Source organism: Talpa occidentalis, unplaced genomic scaffold (assembly GCF_014898055.3).
Source record: "Talpa occidentalis isolate TD23 unplaced genomic scaffold, MPIMG_talOcc4v2.1, whole genome shotgun sequence".
In the NCBI taxonomy this organism is placed as follows: domain Eukaryota; kingdom Metazoa; phylum Chordata; class Mammalia; order Eulipotyphla; family Talpidae; genus Talpa; species Talpa occidentalis.
In genome coordinates this window covers 50,189,585-50,208,790 of record NW_026555331.1, presented here as the reverse complement: position 1 = coordinate 50,208,790, position 19,206 = coordinate 50,189,585, and the positions used below count along the sequence as shown (strand labels likewise).

General features: G+C 36.2%; 1 protein-coding gene across 8 annotated transcripts in view; it reads right to left on the bottom strand.

The window, feature by feature from the left end:
* Window positions 1-19,206, bottom strand: part of STAU2 (staufen double-stranded RNA binding protein 2) — a 251,657-nt gene that overhangs the window by 86,464 nt on the left and 145,987 nt on the right. For 4 of the 8 annotated variants that reach the window (XM_054692175.1, XM_054692174.1, XM_054692173.1 and 1 more), the window contains 3 exons: window positions 10,222-10,335; window positions 3,220-3,446; window positions 1,058-1,102 (listed from right to left, as the gene is read on the bottom strand). The exons of 2 other annotated variants lie outside the window; for them this stretch is intronic. In XM_054692175.1, coding sequence (XP_054548150.1) covers window positions 1,084-1,102; window positions 3,220-3,446; window positions 10,222-10,335 — 360 coding nt within the window. In that variant the 3' untranslated portion in view covers window positions 1,058-1,083. Of the gene's footprint in view, window positions 1-1,057; window positions 1,103-3,219; window positions 3,447-10,221; window positions 10,336-19,206 lie in introns of those variants that run through there. 2 more of the 8 variants (XM_054692177.1, XM_037505302.2) reach the window with 2 other exon arrangements.

The window sequence follows — 19,206 nt, the reverse complement described above, 5'->3', positions numbered from 1 at the left end:
ACTACTGACTTGGAGTTATACAAGCAGGTCCAAAACCGAACAAAACTTATTAAAATACAGAAAATCCCTTTGGATTCTATTTATACTTTATCTCCCCTAAGATCATGAACATGAAATTATCTTCAAAGACATAATTTGTTGTGGAACACTAAGTTACAGTAAAGTTGAGGTACAGATCAAATAATTACACTAAAAAACTTTTAAGGGTAGTTGGAGTAAGTCATGTTTTCTAAAACCTAAAATTTCACACTTTCTGCTGGTTAAAATAGCTGTTATTCATTACCTTGGGGAAAAAAAAAGTAGGAGAAGGAAAGCAGTAAGTTAAGCTCGTGGGTTTTGACTATAGTCCAAAATTATTTTACAGCTCAAGTTAATAAGTCACTTGTGTGCCCAATATCACTGGATATAAGCAACCTCTTAGAAATGCGGTCATGCTGTACTAAGCACAAATGAAACTATGAGTCAGTTATAAAATACAAACTATTCAATCTTCCCACTACCTTCCCCTATAACTCATTGTTGGTTCTGGAAACTGCTTCTACATCTGAAGTGAAAGATCACTATGGAATTAACAGAATATTCCTTATTTTTTTTAAGTTGAGCTGTAGGATTTCAAAAAGGAGAGTAAGTAAATGAAACTTCATAATCAAGTCAAACTGTGCTAGGATATGGGCATTATTTTCAGGAAAATGGCTCCATTGAAAGAGTATAAATTTGGAATGAGCAGTTTTTAAAGCAACATTTTTTTTTTTAAAGATTTATTTATTTATTATTTATAAAAGCACTGGGTACAGTCAGAAGTGCGGGAGGGTGAGAGAATTCGCCAGAGCGGGGAGCAGAGCATGCAGAAGGACCGAAGCACACTGCTGAGGGGAGCAGCGGGCGGCAGGAGAGGTCTGCGCGCCATGTGGGACCCTCATCCGGTGGCCAGGGAGCAGCCAGGGATCGAACCGGTGCTGCAGAGGCTGCAGGCAGCTTCGCAACCCAGCGCTCAACCGCTGCGCCACCGGGGAGGCCCATAAAGTAACATTTGAAACAAAATTCAAAGGGTGAATACCTAGTTTCTTTCTCCTAGTCCAGGGATTAAATCAGCACGCTTTTTCTGTAGGACAGAGAGAAAATATTTTACTTTGCAGACATAAAGTTCTCTCTCATCACTACTCATCTCTTTACTCTTCACTCTACAATAGAGTGAAAGTGACTACAGAATATACCTGAATGGTTATCTTAAAAAAAAAAAAAAAAACACTTCTTAAGGGCACATAAATTTGAACTTCATATTATTATTCTTCAACTGGTTCAGTCATTTGAAAACTTAAAAAACACTTTTAGTTTAGATGAGATGAGAAGCTGAATCTGGCCTAAGGGTTATAATTTGTAGACTTCTGTTATAGTTGTAGTCCATCAGTGAACACTAACTATTCAGTGGTAAGAAGTTTTCCTGGTGACTTTTCCTGTTATAGTATTTCTGAAAATATGACTGAATTTCTTGACCTTAAGATGTATTTGTGTAAAACAGAATTTTATATAATAAAGTTAACAGTAAAAGAAATTTTAGTCCTATAGTCAAGGGGTAAGTTTCAGATAGAAACATTTGGAAGCCTACAAATAAACAAATATGACAACACTTTATAAATGCAATATTAAACTGACACACCTCCATGAGTCCGCATATGTAACAGACACCAACAGTAGCCTGGAAATACTCCCTCACCTAATGCATGTGCCAACCATGAGCACCTGCTTTCTTAGATTAATAGCCCTCTTTGGCCACTGAAGCCTGCTTTGGCCCATGAAGGAGGCTAGAAGTGCTGGAGATCATGCATCTCTACTTCCTTCAAACAGTCCTCAACAAATAGCTGACTAGAGGTGTTGTATAAACACCCCAGCTCCCCCACCAAAATAAAAAAACCAAAATGACACGCCTTTTAAAAATCTCTCTCTTAGTACCCTATTTCATGAAAACCAAACAGAAATCAAGTTGTATTTTACATTTTGGCAGCCCGAGGACCTTCTACAAGATGCCAGTGGCTGTGATCGTACCCTTAAAGACTGCATGACAATCAGCACTGTGGCTTGATATGTGGTGCAACAGAAATAAAGTTCAAAACCTATGTGAAGTTTACGGAATACAAAGAATGCCAAAACCCTACTGCAGGTGCCTCCAGGATGATGACGTGTGGTCATCACTTAAGTTTGTCCTTTATATTAATAAAATCTTTTTTGTCTTGGGAAATTGTTGCTCAAACTTATGAAGTGTGTGCCTCTTTAGATTATAAAGAATATAGTTCCAAATGACACTATGAATATCCACTTGTATACTACTCTGCAGAATGCTACAATCAGGAGGCAGCCCCACAAGCTTGAAGATCAAGTATTTTGGACACTCAGAATCATGTATTCATATACATGATAGGTAAAAAAAGAAGTTACAGATTTGTAAAGGAATTAATGGATATAGATGATGTATTTCTAATGATAGTGACATGTACTCAGAGTATGAGTCCAACATTTGGAAGTAACCAAGATGCTATCATTAAAAAAAAAAAAAGTCTATTGGTCCACCACCAGGGAAAGCATGATGTTACAAACATTCTATTCATCTTACTAATTCTACCAAATGAATTCCACCATATTCAAGTCATTCCAATTGTCTTAGAAATTCAGTTCAATTTTATCCTTTAAACATGAATGCCAGAGTAAGATACTGAAAATAGTAAGACAAATAGTTTGGCTTTACAGGGGGGTGGATCCAGTGGGGTGGACCAACACAAAATTATGGACCAACACAGCGGGATAAAATAAAAAGTAGGCTTGGGGCAATCTTATTGAATGGAATGACATCTTGGTTGCAACTGATGGATACAACAATATAAGGTCCTCTTATGAGCAAGGAGAAAGGCCCAGGCAGAGAAACAGCACAAAGAACAGATACAAGAAGCCTGAAACATGGTAACTTAATACTGCCTGAGTATAAAGTGTGGTGAATTAAGTATAGGGAAAATGGTGAACAGTGAATGGATATACGAGGGACTAAACCATAATGTTCTTGGACTTCAAACTATAGACTTGCACTGTCCAATGCACATGTGGCTATTGAGTACTTGAAATGTGGCTAGTGCAAAATGAGATGAATAAAAGGAGGAAAATAGCTCTGTAATTTTAAAAATTGATGAGATGCTAAAATATTAAGGGTAAATGATTTCATAATGCTTTTACCTTTTTATTTTAAAGGGTCCACCAAAAAATTTAAAATTATATGTGGCATTTACTTCCTCCGTGGTAGTCTTTGTGGTTGATTCCTCAACAACCATTTCACTCCAAGTATGTGAACTAGTAATGATCTCATCCAGTGAGTGGAGATGGGCATGCACCCAACTCAAATCAGACCTGAACAATGAAGGAGAGATAGCTGGAGGGAGTTCCTGATACTGGTGTCTTTGTCCCTAAAAGGAGACATAAGAGCAGATCTCTTGTTTACTTTTGGATGTGGTTTTCTTTCCAGTGAGACAGAAAACTATTTTGGCTATCTTTCCATGAGGCAGAGGGTGATGGAACTAAGAAACGGAATAACTTGAGTCCTCATTGACATCATTGAGCTGCTTTATTGATATATCCCAAGTTCACCTGTCCTCTGAATTTCCTGTTATGTGAGATAATGAGGTTCCTTATAATTTAAGACTGTATGAGTCAAGTTTTCTGTTGCTTGTAGCCAAAAGTATTGTAGCAGATATACTCCACTGGACTACAATTACCTCCAGGGCAAGGAAGTATTATCATTTAAGACCATCTAGTATTATAAAAGTTCAGTACATAGTATAAAATCAATCAATACATTATTTTGTGAAAGCATCTATTTAGGTATCATGTCTGAAGGTTTTTCTTAATTTTAGATTAGTATACAACTGTAAGACATGGCGTGATTATTCAGGCAAAGAGATTTTGAATAAGAAAATCTATGAGTAGAATTTTTTTTTTAATGAGCAGACTTAAATTAATACCTATTCAATTGGTAAATTGTTATACTTAATGATCATCCTTTCAAGGAGAGCTCTTAAATTCTAGTCAAAGCATACTTGGCACAACTCCATTAGCGCTAAAGACAATGTGGCAAATGAAGCAAATATAGAAATACTATAGTTACACCTCACAGTTATTGTAAGAATAAATAGTGTACATAGAACCTGGAATAATATCTATTACCTGATAAACATATAAATTTGGTTCTTGTTTCTTTGCCCTTGTAAAATTGTTGATGTATTTTAAGTATGAAATACACATTGTCATTTACTCTATATAAAGTTTCTCTTTGTATTGACTGAACAATTACAGAAAATATTAATGTTCATGCTTTGCTTCATTGGCTAGTTAATGTTTAGTTAGATGGCTGACTTATTAGCTCATTCCTTTATTAAGCTGAGTTCTCAAGGTAACTTAAAATAAGGTAGGCAGTAGTAAAACTATTGACTAGCAATAAAGCTACAATGCATTAATCTATACCTGTTAACCAAGTATTTGAGGTTGGTGAAATTGGCAATGTGGTCTGAATGAAGATGCATAAGAGGAAATATAAAGAGAGGGAAGGAAGTTTATGACTTTGAGGCTGTCACCAGAAGGTGACTGATGTAATTAAAAGGAAGGTGACCAAGAGAGAAAGAAAAGAGGTACTCAGTAACATCTATCTAAGAGTGATAATTGTTAATAGAAAGGGTGTCAACCCAGGACAGAGTGAAGAATGATAGTGTGTTAGTTATGCCAAGTTAGAAAATCCTAAAAATCTTTCTTTACTACTACAAAGGATTTTGCTTTTAGTAACACACACTAACCAACATAAATTGAATTTCTAAACAAGGTATAATGAAAAATATGCTCACTAGCTCAATATTAACAAATAAATGTGTTTTTTTTCTCAACTTATGAGTAAAGACAAGCACTACTCATTGAAACTACCATATGATCTACAAATGTAAAATTTCACACAATCAGCTTACTGACGATTACAATAAATTAGTTAGCTAGCTAATAAGAATGATAAGTTACCTATGCATGCTCTAGCATCTAGTGCAGAATTCCCACATAGCCAGCCATTCAGTTAACAAATACTTGTTTAAAAAAAATTAGTGTTTGAAAATTTAAACTACGCTTTTTTCCTGGGCAATTAAATATTCTAAACTAATGTGAATTTGTAATTTGTATTTGTTGTGATGACCAAAGAAAGAACATTCTCACCTAGAATCATGGGGAGCTCCAGGCAAACACTAGGCTGAATTTGCCCACTGACTGGATAAGAATCCAGAATGGGAAATACCAGCCTACAGACCCTCCCCCTTTTTTAAAGTCTGACAGGAGCAAGCTTAGACCACTTTTTGGAAACTGATATTACTCTGAAGCAGGTCAACACTAACCACAGCATTCAAAGGAGTGCTAAGTCAGGTTATATATTACATTTCATGCATTACAAGATGGATGAAGCATACTCAGATAATACAGGAAAGGGGATGTCATTCTTTCACATCTCCTTGGGGACAATACCATATGAGTAAGTGATAAAGGAATGATATCTGGCTTTTTTTTAAGTTAGGTGTACAGAGGTAGAATCTACATACAGTAAAATTTATTCTTTTTAGTGCACAATTCTCTGAATTTCATCAATGTATAGTCACTGTTTTACCACCACCAAGATCTAGCACATTTCCAGCAACCAGCCCCCCACATCCCCACTCTGCCCCTGCCAAGTCCCCTTGATAATTTGCAGTGGTCCTCTCCCCAAACCCCCAGCCTCTGGCAACTACAAATCTAGGTTCTACCCTTGTAGTTTCGCCTTTTCTAGAACACCATACAAACCTACAGTACATTTTTTTGGTCTGGTTTCTTTCATCTATCATGATGTCTCCTGGCAACCAGACAAGTGAGACTGGCAGAAAGAGAATAGGAGCAAGGTAGGAACTGAGATTAGTAGGGTGAAGTGGCCAAATCACATACGGATTTGTATGCCACAGCAGAAAATTGGGACCTATTGTCGGTATGATGGGAAGGTTGAGTGCTATGATCTAACTGATTAAAAATAATTTTGGTTGTTGCACAGAAGGTACAGAGTAGAACAAAAAAGCAGAAACAAGGAATCCAGCTTAGATACCATTACAGCTGTACAGCTGGTGAAAGGTGGTCAGAAATCTAATATAAGAAAAGAGATGATAAACTGGATGTAGTTTGTGAGGGGAACAGAGACAGCAGAAGCTCCAAGTTGCTTAGTAAGAGCAACGTTTTCCAGGATGGATAAAGGAAAAGACAGGGAGAAGGGAGGGCGGGGTTAGGAGAAGGAGGGGGAGAATTAAGAGGCCACACAGTTGGACATCTTTAGTAACAGATGACACTGAATCGCTCTCTTGACCATTTCACTAATCTGTATTGACTTTTGATAGAGAAATTTCACTTAACAGTTCCTATCTTGTTACTTGATAATACAATGAATGAATGCATTGTATGACAGATTCTGTCTTCACCTTCCTGGATTCCTAGAGTTAAATTTTAACTATTGAGGTTCAAGGCTAAAGAGCTCTCCATTTCTCACCTCCATTTTCCACACAGATAAGAACAGCCTAAGTTTCCTAAGCTTCTAAATTTTACTTTTTTTTCCCTATGGCATTGACTCAAATGAGTTAGCAACAGAAATCATTTTTTTAATTGTCATAATTTTTCTTGCTTTAAAGTGTTTTCCTGGGCCTCCCTGGTGGCGCAGCTGTTGAGCGCTGGGTTGTGAAGCTGCCTGCAGCCTCTGCAGCGCCGGTTCGATCCCCAGACGCTGGGCAAGGGTCCCACATTGCGCGCAGACCTCTCCTGTCGCCCGCTGCTCCCCTCAGCAGTGTACTTCGTCAGTCTGCCTGCTCTGCTCTCCCCTCTGGCTCTCTGGTGAATTCTCTCACCCTCCCGCACTTCTGACTGTACCCAGTGCTTGTGTAAATAAATAAATCTTTAAAAAAATAATAATAAAATAAAATGTTTTCCTGATTAAGAATATCTGCAAATTAATGGTTGAAAGGCATTTAGTGGTCCAACTTTACTAGTTTACAAAATTAAGTTTATGGTACGGTAAAGAAGTGCCTTTTGCTTAAACAGATGTTCAGGATGAGGAAACAGTAATGGCAACATAATGTAGAAAAGGGAAAGAATGTAAAGCAGAGGCGTTCCCTTTCCTCAGATTGCTCAATTATCCCAATACTGGAAAAGAACACTGATCACACCACTACCCTCACTTTGCACCTCTGAGGTCATCAAAGTAGAGTTTGATGTACAGCATGGTCATTAGCAGTTATAGTTCTATTCATTTATCCATCCTTGCATCTCTCCATTCAGCCATGATTATCAACACATTTCCTCAAAGTCTCTCATCCAAAAATTTCATGCAAAGTCATCTCTAACGCAGTTGTATTTGCTTTAACATAAAAAAGAAAATCTTTATTCACTTACCATAAACTGGCCTTCTGTGTATGTTGTGCAGGTTATATGCTGCACACTTTGACGGGGGAAGGCTCCAATTACATTGTAGTTACTATAGATTTGTCTGGTACAACAATTTTTGCTTGGAAGCAGTAAAATGCCTTGAGAATGAGGCAACTTTTTTCTAATTTGTAAAGGTTCCAGATGGTCTAACAGAAGGCCTGGACTTGACTACCTCGGCATGAGGACGTGGCACAAGCCTGAACCACCTCACTAGCTATTCATGAAGAAGCCAAGTTCCAAGTGGTGAAGAGATAAGGTCCCAAACTAGATCCTGACAAATCTGGATCTGAACTGAGCCCAGTGCTATTATAGCAACAAGCTACCTCTGCTAACAGGGGTTTGCTCTTCTCAGGTATATGGGTTTCTGAGGCACTCTTCCATGTCTTTGTCCAGGCTAATGAGAGACTTCTGCAAGACTCTCATGCTTCTCTTGCCATTTGTGTCTGCCATGCATGGATACAGAGACAACTAAGAGTGGTAGGTAGACTTGTTGCCAAATTTCAAAGGGGTGAAGTTGCTACCCTGTAAGCTCTGCAAGAGCAAGAACCAAGTCTCACCCTCTTACCATGTATTCTCAGCACGTGGCATATCGCAGAATCATGGTTTTATATAGGCAAGTTGTCGTATTTTTTTTTTTTGCTTTAAAATGTTTTCCTGATTACTAGTATTTACAAATTAACTGGTGAAAAAATACTTAGTGGCCCATCTAAACTAGTTTCTGTTATCTAGTTTAAGCCATGTCCCTCAGATCTCTCCTGCATTCTCTTTTGCAATTAAGTATGTGTCTTTGCAAAACCTGAGACACACTGGAAGGATACCTAAGCTGCTTTCCGGATCAACAGACTATTTATTAAGTGTTTATTGTTAGTTGGGCTCATTTGACAAGAGCATGAAGATAAGCTATAGAATTATAAAATGACAGCACTGGAATGGATCTTGTTAAGTCATCTAACCACTTTCGTCATTTAATATTCCAGGACACTGAGTCCCAAAGAGAGGCTAGAATTTGTCCAAGTAGCCACAGCTAACTTATGCCATGTTTAATTCCTAAAGTCAGATTTTCTCACCAGTTAGTTGCTCTTTACTGAACACCAGAATATCTCATCAGATAACGAAGGGAATAAATAACTAGAAATTGCCAATGTCAGAAATGTCAGAATCTAGAAAGACGTGTCCTTATGAATGTTTTTCTAAGTCTTGTTTGAGCTGGACAATGATTCATGTATTTGAGAATACACATCATTATGTTATTTTATTCTCTCCATGCAAGGGTACTACCCAGGTAGAAGGGGGAAAAAAATATTAGTCAGGCAAGATTATCAGAAGTCCTCAAATTTACTGGGAAGTGGATATGAAACTGGGTTATGACTGTTCTTTATATGAATGGTTCATTTAGAAAGCACATGGTTAGTCATACTGTAAACTGTGTATGTTTACTTACTGACTCCAAGCTAGAAATTTTGACTTAGATCATGAGTTTAGTCTAATCTGATCATTATTTTAATTGAAAAATGTGTTATCTTACAGATTCTTAAATTGCTATCTAAACAAAGGAGTTTAGTTTATTAAGATACCATATACTTTTCAGATTTTCTGCTTTTAGAAATACAACTTTAAAATTAAAAACAAAGCTGGAAATTCTCTTTAATAGTATCCTCAGTAATATACTATTTTCTCCTGAGTTTCACAGGTTCTCCATTGACTTTAATTCCACAAACCAAGGTGGCACATATTAGTAAAAGTCTGTTCTGGAGACTGTAAAAGGCCCATCAGCACATTCTGGAAGAGACAAGTCCTATACATCTGTTCTGTGTTCTGAAACTGGCATCCCATGGATAAGGGAGCTGGGCTTCCCAGCATACACTGTCTTCTTAGAAATTCATGTTTACATAAATACAATAAAGAAAAACCTTGTAACATACATAACATACAGAAATTAGGAAGTGGATTACTGATACATAGTCACTACTTCTTAAAAAATAAGCTATTTAATGATTAATTTAAAAAGACGAATAGTGAATAACATTGTTATAAAAAGCTCTACTTGATTGAAAAACAATAGCAGGCAGGTACACAATGAACTACTACTAAAGGAGAGAATATCAAAAATATTCAACTTTGAAATCCTTCTATAAATCATATAACAATATGCATTTTACAACACAGTAATTGCAGAAATGTATTTTACTGGTATTTGTTTTTAGTGTTTCTATTAAATTTGCTGGGTTGTGAATTCCTTCCAAAAAAAAAAAATTCCAAGTGATGGAAGTTAGGTGACAGTGCTAAAAAGTTCAGTCATTTTATATACTCTATTTTACTAAATTCTCTTCAACAGTACTAGATGAGCATATTATAGTGACACTCCAGTGTTATCTACTCTATTTTATTTTTTTACTCTCGTTCCTATACATAATTATTAAATATAAAAGCTTGTAGGGCAATTTTTTTCTTCCTTATAATATATATGTAATAATGGATATATAATAATGATCCATTAAGCATAAATTGTTTAATAGTGAATGCCAACTAGAAGTGTAAAATAATTTAAATGTCCTAAGATAGCAGTTTTTCAAGACAAAAATTTTGATTTTTCAGAAGTCTACCAAACAGTGCTAGGAGATAACATATAAGGGAAAGCAAAGCTTAAGTGTGCATATAGCTTCTGATGATCTGATTTCTTAGCTGGGCCATATGTAGCAAAATGGCAGTGGCATATTATACCTGGTCATGGCTGGCTTCAATGGAGCTTCCAATAGCATGGAAAGTCATCTGCACAGGGGCTAATGTCAGACAGGTCACACACTCTTTGCCACTTTGTCTATCACAGTAGTGAACCTATAACAGAACACACGCAATCTGCTGAACACCACTTGCAAGAGGGAGCCAGATGCAATAGGTCCTTTTCAAAGAGTCTAGAGTTTAAGAAAAATTCAAGTAACTTATGCAGAACACACTTCAAATTTTTAAAACCTTATCAGAACTTTCTAACATCTATGGAAAATCTATCAATTCCATTTTAAGAACTTTTGTTGAAGTTGTAAAAAAGAGTTTAAGGAAATGCTTATACAAAGTGCTTCATATTAGTGTAGCTAGTAAGCAAATTCACAACTAAATGCTACACCTATTTTGAAAGTCCAGCTTTTTATACTAGATCATTATGCAATACTTATAATGGACTCAAGGGTAAGGTTAAGCATAAGTCAAAGTTCATCTGATTCTAATGGAACTTTTCAACTTGAATTTTCTCACATCTTTGACTCTATGCATGTGTGACTATTACTTAATTGGTAGCAACATTCTTCTATTTCTACATTAGAGTCCTATAAAACCACTGTTAAATATATGTATATCCCTATATCATGTTCTGCTTGAAGTTTTGACACTACAATCAAATTGAATTAAGCCAAAATGAATTGCAATGTGCAGACCAAAATTAAGTTACTATATTATTTATCTTAGTTAAATTCAGCCAATCATTATTAAAACCACATGTAAGATGTTCCATTTCAAAGATAGGTTATATGGGGGAAGTGTGAATCTATCTTCCCATTGAGAAAATGTCCACCTTTCCATTTATCTACTCTCAAAAGTTTTTTTAAGCAGTACTTATTTTAACCGTAAGTTCATAAAGTTAAAAAAAGCACTGCTTTTATGACATATTAATGCAAATATGCTTATATATAATATGGATTTGATTGAAAATGACAATATGAATCCTAATCTAATGATTTAATAATTCAACTTTTTGAAACCAGTAAAATTAAAATTGACCATCAGTTTCCTAAAAGATAGGGAAGCCAATATACAAAGGCTTGTTTACAATGTACTTTACAATGTACTTGAAAGATTTTGTTCTATTTTTTCCAAGTTTACTTTTGGGGAAAAGATTTGACAAAACTAAAATACAACTAAATTGTGCAATTAAAAGGTGACTCAGTGTATATGAGGTCAACAATGTGGAAGTGTTGTTTATTATGCAACAGCTATGATGGGGAAAATGAGACTTATCACATAACAGTTTTATGCAAAAGCCAATAAATAGTGACACAGTCTTTTATGGTACAGTTAAATATTATGTCTGATATACCACTATAATAAGATATATTTTTAAAATATAATCACCTCTGACATCAACTGAAGGTCTATATGAAAGACACAACTCTCTCCTAAATGTCCAAATTGAGTGAACAAGCGTTTATGTTAGCAAACTTACTACAGTTCTATTATTTCTTCTACAGAAATGAAAATCAGGTAAAAATTTCACAAAATTCACAATACTGCAGTAAAAAATAAACTTCAACTTCATTTCTATCAGTGGCTGGGATACAATTATTGTAAGATTTAACTTCTTTTCCTAACCATATACAATTCACTGTGAAATTATAATATACCCTAGAAAATACTATTATAGGTATTCAATATTAGCATACATGTATAACTCACCTATAAAAGATAAATGTAAAGGTACAAGTTCATACACAGTTCCAAAGACAATTTCACAACATCCAGTGAACATGATAGAAATCACTAATTGTCCTTCAATATTCTTCCAAAGCAAATAGCTGTGTACATGCTCAGAATGAAGATCATATTTCCCAGGGTCCCTTATGACTAAGACTAGTGATATGACTGAGAATACAAATGAAAAAATTCTGTGACAGTGTCCTATAAACTTTTTTAAAATTGTTTATTGAGGTAACCTTGATTTACAGCACTGTATGTTTCAGGGGTAGAATTTACACCTCTACCAATGTATTTCATTACACCATGCCCACCACCAAAGCCGCAGTCCTACACCATAGTTTACTGGGCCCTCTCGCTCCTGTATTCCCACACTCTCCTTCCAGTAGCCTCAATTCCTGTAAACTTAAAAGAGATTTTAGGTGTGTGCCTTTTGTTTCTCTTCTTTACTCAGTTTTCAGGCTTAGAATATGGGCATTACCATCTCTGACTGTGAGGATAAAGGCTGACACTGAGATATGATAGAGTGGTGAGTTGGAGGGAAACTGAGTCCCTGATGATTTAATGAAACAGAACCATCACAACAACCCTAAACCACAAACTTAAAGACCTTTATGTGAGAAAAGAATAAATACTTATTTTATTTAAGTCACTGGGATTTCTATTGCTCACAAAAAGAATCTAATCCTAGTGGAATTTCTCCTACTGCCCCAGAATAGACACCAGGACCCACAGATCACATAAGGAACTCTAATGAGCTGTCAAAGATTAGCACTAATCTTATTTCCTACCCCCGTACCCTTACTAAGAGCTAGCAGAAATGGTCTACCATAAAGAATACTCAGAGGAAATAGGGAGGCTGAAGTAAATGGGAAGGGACCAGCTTAACTGTCAGTCATATGAAGAATACAATACTTCCATTAAGTAGGGTAGCTTGAAGAAAACAGATGACAGAGAGTGGGATACCTATAAGGAGAACCTATTGCAGTAGGTATTGCTCCTGGCAGTAGGCTTGCTAAGAATTGAACCTGTAGGCTCACTCTGAAAAAAAAATCTTCACTGCATCTGATGCATGTCCTAACAGTATGTGGAAGCATATTAAAATATAGTTTGAAGAAATCTGAAAGTTTGCTGAAGGAACCATTGACACACAGTGCACCTAAAAACAAAAAAGGGTCAGAGGAGACATACTTACCTCAGATCTCCCTAGAGCTTGCAGAGAATGAAAGAGAATCTTAGTAGAGAATCTTAGTTTGTCCTATTCAGGACAAACAAAGTGACACCTACCAACAGAGCTGGTCAGGGGATGGATCACTACTAATATTCAAAGATGGCTGCCTCTCAGGGAAGAGGAAATTGGAAGAAACTAAACTTGCTCCAAAAAATTGTGAACATCATTAACCTGGAAATCAACAGTGAATAAAACCAAGCTAAAGGTATCACTTTCCCCTACCCTTGTCCCCACTCTGAGACTCTAAACACCAGACGAATAATGTCATAAAACAAGGAGAGCAAGAAGATGTGTCTCAGAAGCACATCAAGTCCCCACCCATTGACCACTGATATTCAAAGCTGAAATGAGAGGAAGAAAAAAAGAAATCAGTGTACACCCTCCCCCTCCTCCAAGTCCCTTGAGTCAGAATGATTATCTTGTAATAGGGGATAAGAGCCTGGAGTTTTTTAGTGAACTGGACCAAATGTATAGAAACTAACGGTAACCTGAAAACTATGGAATTTGATAAAGATATCATAAAGGAACATGAATGGAATATTTGACCAAGCATGGAGAAGGGCAGTGACAGAAGATACATAAAATCACTCCACATATATGCATTCATACACACACATATATATTGTATTGCCACTGTACGTATATATGTATATGCTATACATATATAATCTATATATAAGTATATACATATATTGTTACTACATTGAGGTTATCCAATAAGCCACATAAAAATATGTGGAAAAATAGAGAAAAATATTAAGGATACAGTTTTGAGCTACATGAAAAGTAGTATCATGCAGGTAGCAAGTCTTAAGAGTCACACTTTCCTATTTGATTAATCACTCATAAAATCATGTCTGACAACTGTGAGAAAAGTCCATATCAACAAGAAACAAGTGTTTGAGAGAATGTGAGAAAAAGGAACTGGGAATGTAGACCAGTTTGGCCTCTATAGAAAACAGTACAAAGGCTTCTAAAAATATTGAAAACAGATCTACCATATGATTCAGCAATTCTACTCTTAGGTATCCATCTTAAGGATATAAAACCTAATCCAAAAAGATAGATATACCTCTATGTTCACTGCAGGAGTATTTTACAATAGCCAAGTTATGGAAACAATCTAAGTTCCTATCAACGGATGATTAGATAAAAATGTGGTATATATACATAATGCAATACTATTCAGCTATTTTTAAAAAAGATGTATTCTTACCATTTGTGACAACATGGATGGAACTGGAGGGGATTATGTAAGTGAAATAAGTCAAAAGGAAAAAGGTAAACACCAAATGATTTTCACTAATCTGTGATACATAAAAGAAACAAAAAACAAAATAAAGGAAAGACTAAAGAAACTCATGAATTCTGACTACAGAACTGAAGTTATCAGAGGGGTGAGAGCAAAGAGTAGAAGGAGTACAATAGACTGTTGTGAAGGGTTAGTGGTACTTTGGAGACAGATGTGGTGTGACAACATATATTTGGAGAAGGATGAACCTGTACTCCTAAAACATACACAGTGTTTTCAACCAATGCTACCTCAATAAAAAAGAAAAAGAAGGGCCTCCCCTGGTGGTGCAGGCAGTTGAGCACTGCGCAGCTGTCCGCAGCCTCTGCAGAGCCGGTTCCATCCCCGCCGACCGGAGAGGGTCCCACAAGGCACAACAGACCTCTCCTGTCTCGCCCGCTGCTCCCCTCAGCAGTGTATTTCGTCAGTCTGCCTGTTCTGTTTCCCGCTCTGTCTCTGGTGAATTCTCTCACCCTCCCGTGCATCTGGCCTGTACCCCAGTTCTTATATAAATAAATAAATAAATCTTTTAAAAAAAGAAAAAGAAATGTAAAATGAGAAAAAAGTCAGGTTTGATATGATTCTCTTCAGTCATATAGTTCCTTCTTGGACATAAAAACATTAGAGTTTTTTTTTTTTTTTGAAAGCTTCAAAAAGAAAGGAAAAATGCTCCCTATGAATCAAAGCATCAGCAGAAGCCTGGAATCTTAGAACTCTGGCTTGAAATAATTAGGGTAATAAAATCTTATTACATTCTGTAATACACAAATCTTTAGGGTTGACAGGACAACATATTTCTGCCACAACAAAGGAGTATATTTCTATATATGTGGCCCTAATTTCCAATATACAATGTCACAGGACAATGACCTTTACTAAGGAAAAGTAGATAAAGATAACTTTAATCTCCTGTTTTTTAATATCCTATGTTTACTAGAAACTTATTGTTTATAAATCATATCATTTTATCATCTTATGTATTATAAAACATAAGAAACTTATCTTGATTTTTAAAATGTGGTAGCACTTATTCTGGATTTACAATACCATCAACCTCTGTAAACAGGCATTTTGTTTCTTTCTCATAGATTGACAAAAATTATTCCATTAAAATATGGGTCAAAAAAATCAATATATACATATAAAAATTAAACAGTGTGGCTTCCCTTGAAGTTTGCAAATCCGTTAAGTTTTTATTTCGAAGTTTCTTAGTTTGATTTGTAATCACATACACCAAGATAAGATGCTGTATTTGTGCATTCTGACACTGATTTTACCAGTCTAGAGATTTCTTTTTCCTAAAGAACCACCATAAATATCTTCAATTATTCACATAATTAAGAAATAAAGACAAATACTATGTCTTAGAATAATTTACATAAAATGGTAGATATATGGATTTTTTCATTCCCATATGAAGGGTCATCTAAATGAACATTCCCTACCCCCTACCTCCAAAAAAAAGTTGAATTAAACTGTTTCCTGCAGGGTTGAACTTCCTTGATGTTGCAGGACTATTAAATATTTTACTAATCTCAGCAGGGAACTGGTTAACTGCTTGTCTGTCAGATGTTTTTAATGGTAACCCCCTGGGGGAACAAAAATGAGGAGGTTGTAAAAAAGACACACGTCTAAAGAAAGTTGTTCTTTAGATCATGAAGGAAAGATAAAGGCCTGCACATTCATATGTGATACCTAACACAATCACTGTGTCAAGAAAACATATACTTGATTAGCACACCTCCAGTTCATTAACCACAAGGTCTACTTTCAGCAGGAGGCAGGGATTCCACTGTAGCGAACACGTATAGACCCTGCACAGGGAAGGAGACAGTAAGGAACTAAAAAGGACAGTTTAATACCAGATCTTAGGATACTCAAAACATTTTTGGCTCTTGTAGAGTCTGTGTATAGCTGTATAAAAGACCTAAATCTTTATTAAAATACAAAATAGCATGTTCTTGGCAAAGCATGAAAGAATATGGCTTGATAATATACTGCCCTAATAAGCAGATTAAGTTGATATTAAATATTTCTTAATGAATTTTTTTTAGATCACTTGACAATATGAAAATATACTTACTTATTTGGGTCAACTATACAAATCTACATTAGGTTCTACTTATAACTAATTAAAATTAATTAATTTATAAGTAATAAATGTGTTTCATCATAAAAAACCACTTAGAATAATGACTGGCTAATAGTTAGTATTAAAATAATTACTAGATATTCTTCTTATTACTATTATACCATCCCATAATATAAAAGATATGACAAGATATATAATTTTTAAGATTATTGCATTAGGATCATGTCTAGCACTGATTTTCTCTATAGCTTTCTTCCCCAATTCTTTTCATAAAATCAACTCCTTTGCAACTAAAATATAAACATATTTAACAAGCCTGGTCATGTACCAGTGTTTTAGCTGTATGAGTAATCTGTTTTACTCTTCATGTAATAAACTTGTCACGTTAATAGCTATAAAGGGATAAATGAATGAATGAAATCAAATTATACAGTCTAAGACTCAATTTACAATTTTCTTTCCTCACTTTTGGAAACTCTATGCTTGAGATAAACTTTGAAAATTACATGTCTATACTTGGTGTACAAAATCTAACAATGATATATACATTTATTTCTAGTATAGATCACAGATAAAAATTGTCTAACAAATCTAATACTTGTGTACTTGTTATGGAGATCACTTACATTCTTTAGGTGTTGAGCATGTAAATGACAAAATCCTAAATATTTGTTCACTGACTTTCAGTTTCTACTGTCTATGCCAGTGAAGGTCTAAAGAGGCAGCTGGTTAAGATGCAAATCATATGCACACACATAGTTTTAGTTTTACAACTCAGAAAAAAAGAAAGCATTGAATGATAGAGGAGGTTCCTTGCTTCACTCTCAAGAGGAATAGTTAACTGAGGGACACTACATACACTAAGAGTATCTCACAGTTCTGGGTGAAGTGAAACACCCCTTCGACATCAGACCAGCACATACTGCACCAGAAAAAATGGAGGATTCATGCTTCATTGAACAGGAGGTGGGTGGAGAGAAATGACAGCAGGCTGTGGTATGGGGTGGGGGACACATACAATAGCACTGTCAGCTCAACCAGAGGCCCTGAGGAGAGGAGGGTTCAAACAGTGTAGAGGCACATATCCTAGAATGAGTAGAAACCCACAGGGAGAAGCTGGGGTGCTCCACACTGGTTAAGGAAAAAAGAAGGTGCTCTAGACTTAACTGTCCCCCTCCATCTCTTAAGACAGATACTGACCTTGTGAAGTGCTTTGAAAGTGCATCAATAGCGGAGTCTCAGATCTGGAATCCCCAGAGAGGATGGATATCAGTGGTGCCACAAACACAACCCAGGTCCCCCCACCTCCACCAGCACAGGCCCCCTTCCATGCTCCTCTCTGACTCAGCAACTGCAAAAAACAGTTCTTAATAAATAAAGATGTCAGCAAAAGCCAAAAACTAAAAAATAAATAAAACCACAGCTCCACTTACAGGTAAAGTAGAAGTAGTTTTGCTCACTAAGTTACCATTACAGATAATTTTTTAGAAATAGGGAAATTTACAATGCAAAATGGACAGAAAAAAATATACAACATAAGGCAACGCGAGAACTCAAGGGAATATGGTATCTTAAGGAGAAAATAATTGCCCAGAATCCAACTGCAAAGATAGAGTAGATTATCTCGCTCTATATCAGATGCCTATTTCAACTTGGCCATAGTAAAGAAAAAAAGAGATAGAACAAAATGCAGAAAGGGATACCGAGAAGAAAGATGACATCAGAGTAAGGTCACTGCTTAGCTTCAGGGAGAATAAACCAAGAAGTCCAGATAGGTATGGAATATGGAGAACCCTGCAATAGGAGATAAAATCATTGTCACTTGAGACAAATATTGATTTGAGTATGAGAGCACAGATGTGAAGAAATTTCTTTCTAAGAGAACAAAGGGTGAGTGGAGGGAGTGGTAGTTGTTGGAGCAGAAACTGTAATTCATACCTGCACCCAGAAAAAGCAAAGCTGAGTGTTGAGGATCTAGCCATGGAAGAGACAATTGTTAGTGCTATGGGAGGTCAGGCAGATGGAAGAAGAGTCAGGTGGAGAACAAACAGGAAAAAAAGCTCAAAATGGTGCAGCTCACTCTTTGGAGCTAGTGAGTAGGGGCAGATACAGGAGCAGATATAGTGAGGCTGAGTTGGAGCATAAAGGGACTCTGGGGTTGCACAAGGGGCCCAGCCTACAAACAGCAGAGACCTGGGTTTGAGACCCTGGAGAAATGAGTCAGTAGTGCAGACACAGGCACAAGCCAATGCAATGCAAGTGAACAGCACCTCCAGAGCTCTCCAGGATTCCCTCCCTCAATTACAGATTAGTTCTCCCTGTCATACAGCTCCACCTTCTGGAAAAGGGTACTTCTGTGCCCTTAATTTTCAGAAAGCAAATAATGGGAAAGAGAAAGACCACAAATGGCAATTAAAGCCCTCAGGAAAATTCTCCACCACAGAGGGAGAATAAATCTCCAGGCCCCAACCACAAGGATATGAAAGATGTTTTCTTCCTATCAGATAAAGAATTCAAAATTGCCATGATAAATAAATTCAAAGAAATAGAAGAAAACTCAGAAAAAACAAATAAATGTCCTGGGAAATAAAATTAACACGAGACTGAAATTGAAGCTTTAAACAAGAAAAT